The 20486-nt window shown below is 37.9% G+C and overlaps 1 protein-coding gene across 2 annotated transcripts in view; it reads left to right on the forward strand.

Moving 5' to 3' along the window:
- The window catches only part of mdfi (MyoD family inhibitor), a 38618-nt gene that overhangs the window by 9418 nt on the left and 8714 nt on the right, over positions 1–20486 (forward strand). Inside the window, exon 3 of one of the 2 annotated variants that reach the window (XM_047348144.1) lies at positions 11055–11183. The exons of the other annotated variant lie outside the window; for it this stretch is intronic. Coding sequence (XP_047204100.1) covers positions 11055–11183 — 129 coding nt within the window. The remainder of the gene's footprint in view (positions 1–11054; positions 11184–20486) is intronic. 2 annotated transcript variants of the gene reach the window in all.

Genomic DNA, 20486 nt, shown 5'->3' on the forward strand with positions numbered 1-20486 from the left:
TGGGAATGTGACAGTGACAGTGATGGAACGCAGGGGTCAATTTTTTATGGTGTTGAAAGTGTATTGCCAACTAGGTTACGGTCTGATGTTTTACTTATCACGCTCAGCAGGAAGCTTGGGGTTTTACTGTGGGTTGAGCAATGTGCTAGAGTCCTTCTGGTCCTAAATGCACTGCAATATACAATTAAGCCCAAAAATATACATACCCTTGGCAGATTTATATTTTAATCTTTCAATTCCAACAAGAAGTTTTTACCAGATTGGGAAGGAGACTGGTATCTGTCAAAAGATCATACAACAGTGTAAAGCAAGTATTAATTAACAGAAATGTGTTAATTTACATTTCATTAAAAGTTGCTTGTCAAATATTATTTATGCCACCTACATTTCTTCATAAACTTTGGAGAAATCTTTACAGTCATTGGAGCTATCAGACTTTTCTTATAACTACTGGCAAGTTTTTGCATGTTTCCTCTGGTATTTTGACGATTTATGTTTGATGATGGACTCCAAGTCTTTGAGGTTGAAAGTTCCCTTTGCCATCACCCTAATCTTTATTTCCCTCAACTGATTCTCTGTTAGATTCAAGTCAGGACTCTGGCTAGACCACTCCAAGACGTTAATATTACTTCCAGTTAGAAGAAACATGTTGCTGACTTAAAAAAAAATACTTTTAACCTAAATCTGTCAGGACTGTGAATAATGTTGGGCTTAACTGCATAATAAAAGCCCTGGATCACTGCATGTTAAATAAGTGCTAGTGTGGACCGTTTCTTTTTTTTTTTTCTCTAGATATAAGTTTTTTACCATATTTTTCTTAATTTTAGACAACTATAAAATGTATTCTTCTATTTATTTCTGGAATTTGAAACAAGTAATTTATTAAAAAGGGGAAAATCAACTGCTGCTTTGCACACCAATTTAGAAGATACTTCCTTTTTAAATGTTAGGTTAGAAGGTTAGGAAAATGTGTGAAAGGTGTTAATCGACCACTGGATAACTTCACAGCTAACTGCAAATGTGGCCAAATAGGCCACGTGGCACTGTTAAAACAAGAAGGAAATCACTAATTGCACCAGCAACACTAAAAAAAAACCTTTTAAGTAAATGCGGATGACATATAAAAACTATTGACACCACTGCTAAAATTACTTTTCAAATATTGAGATTAATTGTCCTCTTTATGCTTAACATAACTCTGATTCATTTATCTATATATTTTCCTTATTATATATGTCTCTTTGCCTCAGTGTTTGGATGTGGCAATATCCTCACTCATCCCTTTCTGGTGCCTGAGGTTTGTCAAACCTTGTGTCTAATTTGGTTTCTTGCTGAGATCAAAATAAACCAGGAAGAGTTTAAGGAATTTTTACTGCATATTTGAACAACAAAAACAAGTATGCTATATTTTCCTTTACCACCTTGCAAAAAGAATTTGAAAACCATGTCCTGCTGCTTCTTTGGTGGCCTATCCAGTCTCTTTTTCTTACGAAAGGGGTATAGTTAAGTGTGTCTATATAAACCGCAAATTCACAGGATATTCCACTGTTTGGTGACCTTCTTGCTCCAATTTAGTTATTCTGTTGAGAAACCAAAAAAAAAAAGAAGCAATGGTTGCAGTCTTTCATTTTTAACTCAAACCACAGATTCTCCAGAAGTTGTGTAGATTTAATCAGGGCCTTTAATACATATTTGTTCAGGTTGTCTTGAGAGTTTGGACTTGACATCCACATGTGCTTTTGGGAGTTGTCAGGATACTTCAGTAGTACAGACTTGGGTGACTAAACTATAAGCATAGTGAAAACTGTTTGTGTCTTTAGCAAAATGTCAAATATGCTTTTCTTGGAAGTCGGACTCTTTGGTGGTTATGCCTTTTTTCTCAGTTAGTTTGTGATTGACATAGACAATGTTCAGACTTTAATTTTATCTGGGAACATCAGACTCGTGTCCCTGCCTGTTGAAGGTCTCCAGAGCAGAGTGGCTGGTATTTTTATGCTACATTAGCATTCCACATGGTAAAAAAACATATATATATATATATACATATATATATATATATAAAAAAAATGTATTTAGTTTTATTTTCTCCCTCCCATTTACATCTGTCACTCAGTGCAGCCAGAAAGGCAGTAAATCTGATTAGTTAAATTAGCTGTCCCTAAATTATAACCATGGTCAAATTAATTGACATTAAAGTTACGTATCTATGTGCAGTCTACCATATATTTTTATGCAGTAGGGAGAGGCAATGCAAGATATTTTATGTTATGCATCAATGATGTGCTCAAAGATTGCAGCACTTTCATTCTAACAGTCATTGATTGGGCTATAACTATATCTAAATCTTTTAACAAATTTAGATTGTCTATTAAGTTTTAATTCTGCATTTGGAAAACTGTGTATGTGAACCTCTTTAATAGAAAGGACTTCACACAAGTCTAAAGTAAAATAATGCATTTATCTTATAATTTTCACTGTAGGTTACAAGATTTATGTTGTGACCAAGAGTGTCAGTATGACCAGGATCTTTGAAAGTAGCTTCTTTTCAATCTGGTGGCTTGGCTGTGAGACAGGAACTGAAGGAGACCTCAGAGTTTAGCCACTGTCTAATCACATGAAAAGAAGCCAAAAGATTACGCATCTGATTTAGATACCCGATGTTCAACATACTTGAGTGGTATTGAAGTTGTATCCAGCATGTAGAAGGGTCACAGGTAGATTGAGAATTTACTCAAGAATTATATATCGCACCAGGCAGAGAAAGGTTTTTAGATCACTGATAGGGGGACGACACACTTTGCTGAATTAATGTAACATAAAATCTGCCTGATCAGGGTAAGAAAAGAAAACAGAAACTACTCCGACTGTAAGACTCCATTCACACTAATTAAGACTGCTCTATTGGTTTCAGGGTTTCCAGGAACATTCAAACTTTGCAGGATCAAAACAACTTTGCAAACCCGATTTCAGAGTGAAGACAAGCATGAATCTACTGACTTCTTGCCACTTGGTACACAGGTTTTTCCCTGCTGCTTCCCTGGCTATTCTTTTACAGATATAAGAACTGCACTTACAGGTTTCCCCACAATATGCAGAAATTCCCTCAATATATTAGATTTTCCTGAGCCTCATCCTTCAGTTTAAGCCTTGCAGTGGAGAAAGAAGCAAGAAGCATAATGAGTAGTTTCACTAGGTCATCCTACACAACACAGATCTCTGTGTGCATATCTAGGTGAGTGCAGTGAGAATAATTTATGCACAGAAAACCCAGAATGTCTTAACGTTTTAGTGATCATTGTGAGACAATCAAACTGTGGTTCTGGACACTGAAGGTTTTTTTTTTATAGTTGTGCATTTTAAAGCCTTTGTGCCTGCTGATTTTTTTTTTCCTTGTTCTTCTCCCTCATCATGACTAACTATAATACAAGGGACCTCTCTTTGACAGGATCAGAAATGCATTTCGCATTCAATTTATATTTAAACTGCAATCTGAAGAACTCCCATCATCCAATTTATACATGAAATTTTCTAGTTGTTACTGCTTCTCCCTAGCTGAGATGTGGATCACAACATCACTCCCTGTGTGCAAGTACAAGTATGGTAAGTTTTTGTTGAAGCCAGAGCAGTGTTAGGACGACATATGCGTAGTAGTCATGGTGCTAAAAGCATTACAATAAATTACTTGATGTGGTGTAAGTCTGGTGTTGTTGTGGCTACATTGGCATGAGACCAGCTTTAAACTCTCTGATGACCCATTTACACTAGTGTTTGCAGGCCACATGTTGTGGATAAGATCCGTTGTGGCTAGCAGGTTTCTCCTTGCAACAATAAGAAACCAAACATAGCGCCACCATGATCTCACCACAGAGGTTCAGGGAAGTCTCACACCATCCTGCAAAACGACAGGTTCACTGTTTTTTGTAATCTGGAAAAAAGGATGCTCAGCAATTCTCATTATGCAGGACAGAGAATGAGAGGCCTCTGGAAGACCCCGCAGAGACCCTCCAGGTTCTTGCTGACAGCCTGATGTGGTAGAGACTTTAATGTGAAAATAAAATGAATCAAATGCAAACATTTTCTTTGAAATACATTGATGTCTCCTTCCAGTTTATTTTGATGCATTTCTTTGTATTTACTTTTTCATTGCTGCCAATGTCTGTACCACCACTTAATGGTAATTTTATTATAGCAGCTTAAAACTGCTTTATCGTTTTTTATGTGCTTTTGTGGTATATAGCTGTAGTGTAAGTGTTTTCTCATGGCCCAGAAGAGACAAATTCACAGTTAAATTAGTTAAATGCCTGTTCATCTGCAGACTGTGTTTTGTCTTTAATGAGCTTACACTTCTTCTTTCTCTCACTATAATCTCTGATTTTGGACATATTCCAATGCAGGACTCAGTGTGTGTGTGTGTGTGTGTGTGTGTGTGCGTGTGTGTGTGTGTGTGCGTGTGTGTGTGAGAGAGAGAAAGAGACAGAGTGATAGAGTATGTGTGTGTGTGTGTGTGCATGCTCTTGCAGCCTTAGAATTGCACCAGTTTTTCATTTCTTTGTGCATGTATGTATGATTATTTGCTGAGCGTTAGAAAAAGAAACTACACCACTGCTCTAGTTGGGTGTTCTTCTTTTTGTATAATCCTTTATTTTGATAAAGGTTCCAGTGGTTGCATGGAGTTTTAATTGGTTCCTGGGGTTACTGCAGGTCACAGAGTTAGAATGGCATCTTGTCTTCCAATCCTCCTCTGGTGAACAATATGCTGCTCTTCTTGATTTGCAACACCACATCCAATTCATGTCAAATATTCAAGTACTAAAATGTCTTATATCAATAATTAGAATTGTAAAACAAAGTAGCAGCAGTGGATTTATATCTTCTTACTTTTTTATTTTTCTTCTAAGCGATCTTGCACATAAAGAATAAAATAAAGTGCAACTCTGTGCTTGGCCAAAATAAAACCTGAGGCACCCCCTAAAAACAGGCAATCCAAGCTTTTGTATTTCTGTCTAAATGGGTTAAACAGATCCAGCTGAACAATCTCATGCCACAAAATGAACTTTTTACTTCATTACGACATGTGGTGTATTTGGGTATATGCCTATTTGCCTCTGTACAGGTATTATCTGCACACTAGAAGTGCTTATACCAAGATGAAAAACATTGTATTGTCTGGTAGACATCCATCTTCCAGCAGGTGAGCAACACAAACATACAGCAAGAGCTGCATTAGAATTCCAAGCATGTCCATGTGTTCAAATGACCTAGTTAAAGTCCAAACCTTAATTCAATTAAAAATGGGTGACAGGACATGAAAATTGTTGCTAACAGACACTTGAGCTATTTTGGAAAGAGGAATGGGCAAAAGATTATTCTTGTAGATCTGCTAAGCAGGTAGAGAAATACCACAAAAGACTTGCAGTTCTAAATTCAGAGAAAGATGGTTTTACAAACTATTTAGTTAGAGGGGATTAAATACAAATGTATGTCATACTTAAATTTTTTATTAATAAAGAAAACTTAAAACCAAGTTTTTCTTTTCTTCAGTTTTCAGTTTGCAAAGACAGTTCTACTATTTTGTGTTGAGGACATAAAACCTCAATAAAACATTGAGAACACTGATATTTGTGGTTGTATCGTTACAAAAAAAAATCCATTGCAATATATTTGTGGAAGCCATAGAAACCGTTTTGAGGGGAACGAAAAGGAAACAAACAGGAAAACTCTTCTGAACACTCTAATGGTTTTTTATAAAGCTAGCTCTCCTTATCTGAGACGCAGCGGGATGTTCTCCCCTGCAATTGTTACAGGATGTGTCAAACCGTTTTGCCTTCTCATCTAAACAGTGTCTGTGTGCATGCTGTGTGTTTGTACTAATCATTACCCTGTGTGATCCATATGCCTTTGCTTTAACGGTTAACTGTTTACTTGGAGGCTGATATTCCTCTTGAGTCACACCTTCAGGGCTGCTGACACGTGTGCATACACCAGATTGCAGATGCACATCAAACAGAGTGGTACATGGTCCAGCATTCACAAACAAGCACACATGCTCATCCTAAAACATAAACACACAACCAGTTCTCTATTGCTCCAGTCTGATTTTGATTAGTGCCTCATCTTTTTCGGATCTCAGAAATGGCCAGAGGCTGAGTGGGTTGGTGGTTTTTTGTTGGTGCCAGCACGCAAATGGTTGAAGGGGAACTCGGATGGCATCAAAGATTCGATGGGAAAGTGTTTAGGTCCAACAATTGTGGTTTCAATGTTTACAAAGAAAAAGCTAGTTAAGGCACAGGCCATATACTTTTAGATCATACCACCCTGCAGGCAGCTGAAATCTGATCGGGTAAAGTAAAGAGGGGTTCTCAACAAACTTGATCAATGAAGAATTATGTTTAGAAATGTTTGCAAATAAACAGATTTCTGGCGAATATATAACCTCCTTATCATTTGTTTTCCTTATGATTATATAAACATTTCTACATTTCTTTGTTCTTTGCTTTAAATACTTACATAAATACAGGAAAATACTTGTTTTCATACTTCCCTTAAAGTTCTAATACCAATTCTAACTCAATAATCCTGGGTTTTGGCTCTTCACATATGTCCATATTCACTGATTATGTTTTATTAATCTCAGTAAAGATGATATTAATGACTTTTTTTAATACATGTAGTATAATTATTTTATAAAAGTATGTTTAAATAATATGAGTGGGACTGTTATCAAAGCTTTAATAGATTACACAGAGTTACATTTTAAGATTCAAGTGCTTAGAAAATTGTAAAGGTTTTAGTGATGTTAAAAAACAGCAGGCCAGTGACAAACTCAGTCCACATTGAATTTACTTCTGTTTATTAATATCATGCCAGTTAACAACTTTTCAATGCACTTTCCAAAACGAACAGGTCCAATTTATATTCATTTATAATCAATTTCCAGTTTCAAACTGATTTCAAATCACTCCAATTCATAACAATACCACCAAACGTTATAGCCAGGGTTCTGTTAATACTAAATACAGGTGCTTCTCAAAATATTAGCATATTGTGATAAAGTTCATTATTTTCCATAATGTCATGATGAAAATTTAACATTCATATATTTTAGATTCATTGCACACTAATTAAAATATTTCAGGTCTTTTATTGTCTTAATACGGATGGTTTTGGCATACAGCTCATGAAAACCCAAAATTCCTATCTCACAAAATTAGCATATCATTAAAAGGGTCTCTAAACGAGCTATGAACCTAATCATCTGAATCAACGAGTTAACTCTAAACATCTGCAAAAGATTCCTGAGGTCTTTAAAACTCCCAGCCTGGATCATCACTCAAAACCCCAATCATGGGTAAGACTGCCGACCTGACTGCTGTCCAGAAGGCCACTATTGACACCCTCAAGCAAGAGGGTAAGACACAGAAAGAAATTTCTGAACGAATAGGCTGTTCCCAGAGTGCTGTATCAAGGTACCTCAGTGGGAAGTCTGTGAGAAGGAAAAAGTGTGGCAGAAAACGCTGCACAACGAGAAGAGGTGACCGGACCCTGAGGAAGATTGTGGAGAAGGGCCGATTACAGACCTTGGGGGACCTGCGGAAGCAGTGGACTGAGTCTGGAGTAGAAACATCCAGAGCCACCGTGCACAGGCAGGAAATGGGCTACAGGTGCCACATTCCCCAGGTCAAGCCACTTTTGAACCAGAAACAGCGGCAGAAGCGCCTGACCTGGGCTACAGAGAAGCAGCACTGGACTGTTGCTCAGTGGTCCAAAGTACTTTTTTCAGATGAAAGCAAATTCTGCATGTCATTCGGAAATCAAGGTGCCAGAGTCTGGAGGAAGACTGGGGAGAAGGAAATGCCAAAATGCCAGAAGTCCAGTGTCAAGTACCCACAGTCAGTGATGGTCTGGGGTGCCGTGTCAGCTGCTGGTGTTGGTCCACTGTGTTTTATCAAGGGCAGGATCAATGCAGCTAGCTATCAGGAGATTTTGGAGCACTTCATGCTTCCATCTGCTGAAAAGCTTTATGGAGATGAAGATTTCATTTTTCAGCACGACCTGGCCCCTGATCACAGTGCCAAAACCACTGGTAAATGGTTTACTGACCATGGTATTACTGTGCTCAATTGGCCTGCCAACTCTCCTGACCTGAACCCCATAGAGAATCTGTGGGATATTGTGAAGAGAACGTTGAGAGACTCAAGACCCAACACTCTGGATGAGCTAAAGGCCGCTATCGAAGCATCCTGGGCCTCCATAAGACCTCAGCAGTGCCACAGGCTGATTGCCTCCATGCCACGCCGCATTGAAGCAGTCATTTCTGCAAAAGGATTCCCGACCAAGTATTGAGTGCATAACTTTACATGATTATTTGAAGGTTGATGTTTTTTGTATTAAAAACACTTTTCTTTTATTGGTCGGATGAAATATGCTAATTTTGGGTTTTCATGAGCTGTATGCCAAAATCATCCGTATTAAGACAATAAAAGACCTGAAATATTTCAGTTAGTGTGCAAAGAATCTAAAATATATGAATGTTAAATTTTCATCATTACATTATGGAAAATAATGAACTTTATCACAATATGCTAATATTTTGAGAAGCACCTGTACAGTTCATTTAAGTTCAAATTAATACAGTCACCAGTGAGTTTAGTTGATCATGCAATGCAGCAGAATCTTCTATTTAAATTCATTACAACGTTTTAAAGTAGACTTCTGCCAGTTTAAGGACAACATTTCACACTCATTTATTGTTCCATTAAGCATATTGGTTCAAACAAAGGCCTGAGTTAATGCCAGAGACAACATCTGCAGCATAATAACAAAACGTATATGTTTTTACTTTTTTTGCGCATTGCAAAAGATGTTATTTCTGTAAAACGTTCTTGTGAAATGGATGAGCTGGAAGCACCTCCCATACTTTCAGCTTCAATTTCAAATATATTAAGTACATTCATAAAAGACAAAACAAATGTTAGCATTTAAGGACTAATAAAACATGAAAAAATGAGAAAATAAAATTCTGCATAGAATTTTGTTCACTGTATTACAGATACAAGCACTGTACCTACATGTACTGAGCAATGGTTAGATGATCACTGTATCATTCCTCTGCATACTTTGTGTGAAACATGACATTACAGTGCATAAAATAAACTAATTAGCTTTCATTAGTTATGAAAAAAATTCTTATATTCTAAAGTTATTTTTGACAATAATTCAGTTAAAGACAACATATGGTAGTTGTTTTTTTTAAATCTGGCTTTTTGCTATTTTTTACACTGAACACATTAAACAGACATTACAGTATTTCTTTTCCATTTTTTGTTAAAACCTTTGTTTGGTAAATATTTAAATATAATGTATAATGTCATGTTTCATATTTATGCGTGCTAACCTTTAAAATTATATTAATACATCAAAAATAGTACTTCCCAGTATTGAATGAATTGCAGTTACCTGCATTCTGCTGAATGAAAGTTTGTAAGTTGGTTTATTTTGTTTATTTTTTGTTCACTTATAGAAATGTTTTTAGCAAATTTGCAAAAAATGGAAAAAAAACAAAAAACTTCCCAGAGCTAAAGCCCATTGATTCCAGAATGGCATGTCTTTTGTGTGCAAACAGGAAGATATGACACGTCAATTAACGATTTGTTTTCGCCTTTGCTCCATGTCACTTTTGCACAAGACAGTGACAATAAACTGGGTCTTAGGTCTTTTTTGCAACACGGTCTGTGTTACATGGACATCAGATTGTGTTACAACACTGATTGTCTCTGGTGTAAATAATATTCTATTTCAGCAACAATACTGTGTAAAATCCACAACATAGGAATTTACTTTTGTAACATTTTTAAGGACTGCAATGTTTTAAATTGACTAAAATCCTTTTTACATTACTATTCTAAGTATTGTTGGCATAGTTGCCTTGTAGCAAAAATTTCCTGGGTTCGTATCTCGGTCAGAAGCCTATCTGGTGTAGTCCCTGAGCATGTGTTGACCTTCCTCCCACAGTCCAAGAACACGTGTTAGCTTAATGGATCTCTCTAAATTGCCTTAAGGTCTGAGTGTGTGTGTGCATGGTTGTTTGTTTTGTTTGTCTCTGTGATGGACTTGCAACCTCTCCAGGGTGCCCATTGACAGCTGGAGACCTGCGACTGTTGACTACAAGTTAGATACTGACAACTCGCAGGTTTTTCACAGGGCCCCCTGAAAGTCTCTGCACAGTAGACTTTTTAGAGACGATGTGCTCTGCCACAATAGTGGCTATCAGTCTATTGAATTTATTCAAATGTTTAGAGGAATGTGAAATTGAGAGTACTAGTGAGAGCCAGGGGACAGGCAAGAGAGGACAGATAGAGAAGTGAGAGAGCAGATAGAGTAAATAAACATAGCCGGGAAGTGTTGAGTCCACGCACAGGACGTGGTTCGGCTTGTGTGTATTTATCAAGCCCAGCTGGCTCCCATTTACCCAGGAATGAGTCTGCACCTCTCAGAGGCCTGCGCCTGCCTCGCTTTGAAGGGCCCTGTGTTGTCTCTGTGTGTTTGAAAAAATCAGCTTCCTTAGTGGACTGCATGGTGTCTTTGAACACATTAAACATGTAATTTCTAATGCATGTATATCACTTGTATGTCCCCTTATGAGCACATTTTAAACATATATTTACTCCCAAAGACAAACAGACAGACACACACACACACACACACACAAACACACAGATCAACACAAATTTCACAAACATTCGCATAGACCCCTAAACAGCCACAAGGGGTTGGATTTAACGACTTCCAGATGGAGGTTTAGGACAGAGCACTCACCAACACACAGACAAAAATCTGGCTTTGTTGAAGTCAGCAAAACGACTCTCTTCTAATTAATTAAATGCTGGTGGATGGGAAATGAGGGAAATAGCTTTCCTTATAGGTTTTTAATATGAAATAAACTGGGGATATAAAAAGGCACACTAACCTACTCTATATACAACATATTTTGTACATTGCCTTTCTTTTAATGTTTAACTACATGTATGTACCTGTTTGTGTGTTTGTTTTTGCAGATGTGGCCTACACTTACACTGAGCCGATCATATTGAGGGTAAATGGCACTCCTGAAAGGTTGTTAGATGACGATGATAAAGGAGATGGTTGCAACACAACACTCACAACACCCAATGAGAACATTACATGTGAGTAAAGCAACTTTGCCGACACACACACATACCCACATCGAGACACGGCCACAGAGAGACTGATCAGTTTGGTTTCCATTACTGATTTCTCCTCAAATTAGTCATTTTATCCTGACCTTCAACTGATACATTCGCACACCCCAAAGAAATAGGTCAGGTATTCATGCACACAGTTAACCTTTTAGACATGACCAAATCTCCACCCAAATCTGAACTTTGAGGTTTGTGCACAGAACTCAAAACAAGCATCTCTCAACTTTTCCAGTTTCCTCTGTTCTCTGAACAATCTGTCTCCCTCCCTTTCTTCATTCGACAATACATTGTTAGGGTGTCAGCATTTCACAGACTTCACTGGTTATTTAGGGTTCATGAGACATATTTGTCAGTCAGATTATAGTTAACAAATAATTCAAAAAACCAAGTCCTGATGTCTAGTTCATTAAGCTTATATCCCCAGCTTCTGCTCTCTGTTAATCCAATTCCTTTGAGAACTTTATTCACACAATGGCTTTTTCAGGATTCGTTTACAGGCAAACTGGATTTTAGGCCCCTGACGAATTCCAGGCTCATGATATTCAGCAATTCTATTTGCAGCTGTGGCACCTACACAGGAAGATGCACTTTTAAAACAATGGCACACACATATACTGATTTACTAAGCAACCAACTATGGTATAAGAACGCTGTCAAAAACAATGTGTATATAAAGACGGAAATGTGTGCATATTAGTCAATAGTTGTGCATCAGTAAAATCCAAAAGAGGTATTGTATATTTTCTCTATAAGAATACAAAATAAAATGTTACAGCTTCAAGAAATTACAAACACAAAGTTCAAGTTTACAGTTGTGGTTTATTCTTTATGAATACAATATGCTGTAACAGTTTGTGAATACAATTTCTTGTGAATACGAATTTACATCAGCGACTTGGCGTCACGTGATCTCAGGCTGGTTAGTGGAGCACAGAGTTAGTCAATTCGCGTTGCGCATGCGCTGTCACACTCCTCACCGCCAGTAAACGTAGTGCCGGAATGGGAGATAATTCAGTCTAAAAGGAATATTAGGAACAGAGGGGAGATATGGGGGGAATCAAGAGAATTATAAATAAAGCATTGTTCTTATTTTCATGAAATACAAAACTAAAACATAGAATATAGTGGGTGGAGTTATACAATGATGTACAGTAGGTGGCGGTATGCACCTCTGAATTTGTTGCGAAACGCCAGCAGAAGAAGAGAAGAAGAAGCAGCAGCACTAGGGCCAAGATGACGGACCAAGAGCATATATTAACAACATTAAGACATGTACAAACTTTTTAACATTACCTGGCTTTGTACTGTAGTTTCTTGGTCCGTCATCTTGGCGCTAGTGCTGCTGCTTCTTCTTCTGCTAGCGGTTCGCAACAAATTCAGAAGTGCATACCGCCACCTACTGTACATCATTGTATAACTCCACCCACTATATTCTATGTTTTAGTTTTGTATTTCATAAAAATAAGAACAATGATTTATTTATAATACTCTTGATTCCCCCCCTATCTCCCCTCTGTTCCTAATATTCCTTTCAGACTGAATTATCTCCCATTCTGGCACTACGTTTACTGGCGGTGAGGAGTGTGACAGCGCATGCGCAACGCGAATTGACAAACTCTGTGCTCCACTAACCAGCCTGAGATCACGTGACGCCAAGTCGCTGATGTAAATTCGTATTCTCATAGAAAAGAAATGGTATTCACAAACTGTTGTAGCATATTGTATTCATAATGAATAAACCACAACTGTAAACTTTAACGTTGTGTTTGTAATTTCTTGAAGCTGTAACATTTTATTTTGTATTCTTATAGAGAAAATATAGAATACCTCTTTTGGATTTTACTTATGCACAACTATTGACTAATATGCACACATTTCCATCTTTACATACACATTGTTTTTGACAGCGTTCTTACCCCATAACCAACCCTCTCTGCTTCCTCTTCATTCTGCCTCATGCATCTCCAGCTACCTGAAAGGCCAACAGATACACTACCGGTCAAGATTTTTAGATACACTTTCTTACTTTATGAGTCTCTTTATTTTCATGACTATTTACATTGTAGATTCTGACCAAAGATAACAAAACTGTGAAAATACACACATGGAATTATGTAGTAAACAAAAAGTGTTAAATACCTCTAAACATTTTTATATTTTAGATTATTCAAAATAGCCAACCTTTGCTCTGATTACTGCTTTGCTCTCTTAGTATTCTCTCCATGAGCTTCATCAGGTGGTCACCTGAAATAGTTTTCCAAAGAGTCTTGAAATAACTTCCCAGATGTTCATTGGGAGACGGCCAAAGGTTAATATGTCAACCAACAAAGCAAAGGGCGGCTACTTTAAGCAATCTAAAATATAAAACCTTTTTAAAGTTCTTTTACAATTTTTTTGTTTGCTACATAATACCATGTGTTTATTCACTGTTTTCATGCCTTCAGTGAGAATCTTCGTACAATGTAAATAGTCACAAACATAAAAAAAGCAGTAAATGAGAAGGTGAACGTAAAGCTTTTGACCAGTAAAGTACATAGTTGATATTACAGTGACTTGCAAAGTATTCACACCCCCTAAAACCTTTTCACATTTTATCATGTTAGAACAACAAACTACAATGTATGTTATTGGGATTTTATTCAATTCAGTTTTAATTATATAGTGCCAATTCATAACAAATGTCAATCGAATCATACAGATTTCAAGTCAGGTACATACATTCCCATTAATCCTGTTACAAATAGGAGTCTAAAAAGTGTGGCATTTCTATTCAGACCACTTTACCTCTAAATAAAATCAAATGAAACCAGCTGCTTTCAGAAGTCACCTAACTTGTCAGAGTGGTGATTCTTGGAGTAGGAACCATATGCAGACAAGCAAGCAGGATAAAGCAGGGGGAAATAAAAAAAAGTTAAAAACAAACTAAAGAAAACTAACAGTAGGCTGGAGGTAGCAAATGCAGGCATGAACATAGAACAGACTTGGCTTAGCTTGGTAAACAGGCATGGACAACAGTCTTGGCATAAACTGAGCAGAATGAACCAGCAACGAGTAAACAGAACAGAGGAGGATATATGGGGGATGGTACAAGTAAAGCAAGGAGACTGATTGGCAAAGTGCAGGTGGACCGAAAGAAGCTGATTGCAAGCTGACTGTGGCAGGGAGTGGAAACAAGAACATAAATGGGCCGAACAGAGAAGCCATAAAGCAATCTAACCAAAGAAAGTTCTTACAGAACATAAACTAAACTGCACTATGAATAGAATATAAGAATCATAAGAAACAAACCTAAGGAAAGAACTAAAGCACCACCTGGAAAACATAATGATCAGAAGTAAGACCCAAACACAACTTGGAGAACATAATCATAATCAGAAAATAACCCAAAACAAAAACTCAAACACCCTCAAATCATGACATAACTAGTAAATAGTACATTGCACTTGTTGGCCTACAGGCAAAACACTACATGTGGCACAGAACTAACAGGAAACATCACATTAAACACATTATCTACAAGGTGAAACATGGTGTTGGTAGCATCATGCTGTCATTGATGGAAAAATGGATGGAGTTAAAAGCAGGTTAATCCTGGTAGAAAACCTGTTAAACCTGGGGTAGAGATGCAGACTCCTGCAGGACACAGCCAGAGGTGCAGTGGAATAGTTTAAATACAAGCATATTCTCTAAAAGTCTACATTCAGTCTGCCGGAACTGGAGGTACAGAGAAAACAAAAATTTTTTAAATGTATTGTTTTCTTTCCACTTCACAATTATGGACTACTTTGTGTTGGTGTATCACATACAATCCCAAAATAAATACATGGATGCTTGTGGTTTGCAATGTGGCAAAATGTTGAAAATGTCCAGTGGAATTACCGTATTTTCCGCACTATAAGGCGCACCGGATTATAAGGCGCACCTTCAATGAATGACCTATTTTAGAACTTTTTTCATATATAGGGCGCACCGGATTATAAGGTGCATAGAATAGAAGCTACTGCAGTCAAACGTTTGACTGGGGTTGCGTTATGCATCCACTAGATGGAGCTGTGCTAAAGAGAATGTCAACAAAACAGTCAGATAAGTCAGTCAAACTTTATTGATACACTACAAACCAGCGTTCTGATAACTCCATTCACTCTCATGGTAAGGTCTCCTCTACATAGAATTCTATTGAATAGAGCCAACCGCACGTTAGGAATGCATTGGAGTCTATGAAGTTGAAGTTGAAATCAAACGTTAGTTAAAACGTGAAAGGGAACTTTTCCCTGATTCAGTAAACACGTAAAAGAAACAGTTTGATGCACTAAATCAAACGATAGTACTGTTAACCTTTCCTGTTTCTGTCCCCTGACCGTAGTCTGATGACACAGGGGAGACGCTTTCTCCAGGGCCGAAGTTACTAGTTTTTTCGGGGTTAACTCCCTCACTCATACGTTGCTGAGTTGAGCATGAAGAAACAGCATCAAAACACTGAGTTGTTGACGAGATTCGGGGTTCTTTTTAATGACTTTGCAGCACGTAAAAACACAGGGCTTACAGACTCATACACCGCTGCTCCGGTCGCCATGTCTACCCACCCCACACACACAATAATACCGACGTCACTCCTTCACTCTTGATTCTCAGCTACGGCAGCACACAGCGCCACCTCTGTCCGGAGGAGTAATGTCAACATCTTCCATACACACACACGAAACATACACCCCACACACTGAGCTTCTAATCACATATAGTTCAGGCAATTCCTGCAACAGTACATTCAAACGTTATACACACACAAGTGGTGTTGGACTAGGAGTAAGCTCAGTACAGGTGTTTACCGCTATTACTTCGGCGACGCCCCTGACTACGGTAGCCGTAATGCTGCAAGCGGTGCGGCTTTGTAGTTTACCAGTCGTACTGAAACATTTTGACAGAGTGCCATGTACAACCAGTATGGATCAACCAATTAACCAATTGATCCATATATAAGGCGCTCCGGATTACAAGGCGCACTGTCATTTTTTGAAAAAATTTAAGGTTTTTAAGTGCGCCTTATAGTGCGGAAAATACGGTAATCTTTTAAGACTGTGCTTATTAGATTGGAACTACACTGTTGCAAAAAGAAGTCAGAACCACCTGTTAGGGCCAAAAATTGTTTGGCTTTAAAATCTTTTAGGATAAATCAAGTATTATGGCAAAAGGTTTCAGTATGGATTTTCTTACCTTCATGCATTACAGTTTGTAAGTAAAGTTTATTTGTTAAGTGTCTTTCACAGACAAAACCATCACAAAGCACTGTACAGAAAACCTATAAAATAACTATTAAAATTGCCATAGAAAAGATAAAATAACACAATAGAGATAAAAAATTTAGCAGAAAGTCTGTTTAAACAGGAAGGTTTGTTATTGCTTCACGTGTGTTATTTTCACTTTTTTGAACTCCTTCATGACCTCTTACCCTTCTGATTGTTCATCCCTGTTTACTGCAAATATCACAACATTTCATTAGTTAGAGGTCCCTTTGTTGTGGAGTGTGAGTCACTAACACCAGTCCAACTATAATCCACCTATGGTTAAGGTAAAAATTTATCAGATGCAGATTGTGGTGCTTTAAAGTTTAGTACCAAATCAATGTATAAGTGTGGGACTGTTTGCTAAGATAGTTGGTATTCAAAGCAAATTGGCTTTGGGAACATTCCTGCTGTTTGTCCATTGTTTGATTCTTGGCCAATGTTCTACAAGTACTTTCTGTGTGTCAAGCAGATCACATTTTAAGAAGCTATTTAAAAGGAGGAAAAAGTATCTTGCCATCATCCACCGTGTTCCAGAGGGGTAATTTACCTTGGTTTTGGAATAACTTCTTATCTGCAAGAATCTGAGGTTTCATTTATTTTCTACCTTTTTATCAATCTGTTAAGCAGTTTCTGTCAATCCCTGCTAAAATAAATCTTTAAAATTTGTAAAATTAATTGAGAATTTTTTCTTTTATTATTATGTCTCGTATTGTTTTGCAATTTATATACACTGAGATCATCTAAACTTCTTCACCAGATCTCCATAAAGGAGCAGCTCCCTGTCTCATTTCACTGATGAGAGGCATCAAAACTCCAAGCTTTCTTTAAACATTTTATGTCATCAACCGCCGTTACTCGCTTTTCTTTCTCAAATTACAAGTCCTGTGGTTTTGTCTCAGTCTGAGAGAGACAGACACTGTCTTACTCGCCTTGATGTGCAGTCACAGTCAGATTTCTGAATCAAAGCCCACAAATCATGCCGTGCCATTTCTCCTCTGCATTTATTTTTCATGCCTTCGTTTTCAAATAAGAAGAATTCTCAGACTAACCCTTAACCTAGTTGTGGTATGTCACTTATTCCTTGAGAATAATAACACTAGAAAAATTGGAGCAAAGTTGTCTTTGTGCTAAGCCGCTAGCCTTACAGCACGGTGAAAAAATCTAAATCCTCTACTGTGGCCTGAATCCGTCTTTCCTGCGCAGAAAAGGTGAGAGATGATTTTGGGTAAGTGAGTGGTGATTGACTGGAGGGATTTAGGGGTGAGGAAAGGGTTGTATATGCTGTCAATTGAGTAGGTGTTAGATAGTTGCATCCTGAGATATTTTCTTTGAATCCAAGGCCAACCGTAGGTGATATCATAATAGCTAGTTTGTGCTAACTGAATAACTAACATTTCAGACAGGAAGTGGATAAATAGATAAGCAGGTGAACACAGCGTGCTATGAGTTAAGTGGATGAGGGAATGTCTACCCAGATTCTCCTGCCTCAACCTGTCCCATCTGCTCTTTGTCTCTATTTTAAGATCTTGGCTAAAGACTCAAAAACCTCTTTTTTCATGCTTTCTATCTACGTCATTTTGTTTCCCAATATATGTGTGAAATGTGTAAAACCCACCGGCTCCATATGTTCTTCTGGAAAGGTTATGCAACTTTCATGTGTTCAAGTCATCAGAGAATACCTCCTTCTGGGACTAAACCTATCACAATCCTAAACCGGTTCACATTTTGTCACTTTCAACCACAAATTTGAGGTACTTTAATGAAATTTTAAGTGCTAGACCAACACAAAGTAGTGGAAGGAAAATGATACAGGTGGGGTCGTGTTCTAGCTTAGTCAGATTGGTGGAAGAGTGTCTATGAACAACAATTTGAAGTCTTGTTTAAATGTGCTAATCAGATTTAGGTCTGGAGTTTGATTGGGTCATTCTAACATATGAATATGCTTGGATCTAAACCATTCCATTACAACTCTGGCTGCAAGATTAATTGTCCTGCATTGTCCTGCAGGAAAGTGAACCTCTGCCCCAGTCCTAAGTCTTTTTTTACCCCCTAACATATTTACTTCCAGGATTGTATGGAGTTTAACTCTATCTATCTTCCCATCAACACTGACCAGCATCACCACAGCATGATGCTGCCATCACCGTTTTTCACAATGTGGATGTTATATTCATGGTGATGTGTGGTTGTAGTTTTCAAATGCGCATAGGCCCTGATTTTCAAAGATCCCAAATAGGGGGCGCTAAATTGCTTGTATAAAAAGTGAGCGCGTTGCATGCGATTTTCAAAAATTGTGCGAGCAATGGATAAGAGGTGCAAAAGAGGTGCAGACCGCCCTATTTAAATGAGGTAATTTCATGTGCTACTGGCTGACTGCCACTCTCCCAGCAGAACAAGGAGAAGCAAACAAAAGCTGTGGCGCTTGGAACATGTAGAGGTTGTTGTGCTGTATCATTATAAATGACCCATTTGCTGATTTTTCTTCCCTCTGTTACATTCTGCTACTGTTTTTTCTGGACTGGTACAGTTTGTTGTTTTTTGTTGCTGCTATTCACAGCAGCAGGTTTGCCATCGCAGTCTCTGCCCTGACGAGAGTATTTCTCCTCGCTGTTCATTTGCGCTGGGTTCATTTGCTTCTGAGTGCTTGATTGTGCATGCAGAAGGCTGAGTTTGAAGTTGTTCTGCGAGCAGATGCTTTATGTTTGGGGTCTGAACGGACCCAGTTAGGCAAAGACTACGTTCTGCTTTACCTTTAATAAAAATATTGGATTACAGGCTATTGCGCAGGAGGAAAGAGCTGTGTCCAAAGTGGCGTGTGAACTCCGCCATCGGGGTGCCAAGGGGCAGCTGTTCAGTGTTGCGTCTGTACTATAGGAGCAACTTGTTAACTGTGTTTCTCGACGTAACTCGCAATGGTTGCAGCTTACAAATCAAAAAAGGCAAACATTCCCATCAATTAATTTATTAGAGGTTTGCCTCCCTTGAACCTTAAGTTATTTTCAGAGACTCACCGTGTTCTTTTTGTTTTGAGAGTGTGTTTGAAGAGTTCAGAGTTCATCATAACCAGCCAGAATATTTAAGCCTGAATGTAATATCAACAACATAAATATCGTTTGTTGTAGGAGTTGACTGTCTGTGTATCATAGCTTTGCTAATTTTAATACATAATGTCACGTAACTGTCCTACAAAGTATTTCAATTGAACATTTATGTACTAAAAATTCATTATTTTCCATCCATTGTACTGAATTTTGTCAGTTTGTTTTGCCAATATTTTAACTATATACAATGTGTTTGATAGTTTAAATTGTTTTTTGGTCACATGAAGTCATGTTTTAGGTGCAAAAACAGCACTCGCAAGTCGTTTCAGATTTAATAAATTGAATTGCGGGTGGTAAAGTATTACATTTGCATATCCTTCTCCCATAAATTTGCGTGTTTGGGTCATTATCATATGTTTTGCATATTCATGAAGGCAAACACGCTAAAAGGTTTGCGCCCGCTATTTCACTGATTTTACACATGCAATCCTATTAGCACCTCGTTTGTAGATCTGTTTTGCAGACGTGAACGGGTTTGTGTGTGGTTTTGAACATACAAACCTTTTGACAACCAGGCCCTTAGTGTTTTGCAAAAAGTTTAGTTTATGTCTCATCTGACCAGAGTACCTTCTTCCACCTGACTGCTGTGTCGCCTACATGGCTTGTAGCGAGGACAAACAGAAATTATCATGGTTTTCTTGCAACAAAGCTTTCCTCTTGCCATATAAATAAAGGCCAGATTTGTGGAGAGCATAACTAATAATAGTCTTGTTGAAAATCCTCTCCCTGAGCTGCTGATTTCTGCAGCTCCTCCAGAGTTACTAAGAGCTTTTTGATTGTCTTTATGATTAGAGGGCAAGCCTGTCAGTTTAGGTGGATGGTCATGCCTTGCTAAGTTGTCCCGTAGTCTTTCCTTTTTGGTTGATGGATTGAACAAAGTTTTG

The sequence above is a fragment of the Girardinichthys multiradiatus genome, chromosome 20, assembly GCF_021462225.1.
Source record: "Girardinichthys multiradiatus isolate DD_20200921_A chromosome 20, DD_fGirMul_XY1, whole genome shotgun sequence".
NCBI lineage: Eukaryota > Metazoa > Chordata > Actinopteri > Cyprinodontiformes > Goodeidae > Girardinichthys > Girardinichthys multiradiatus.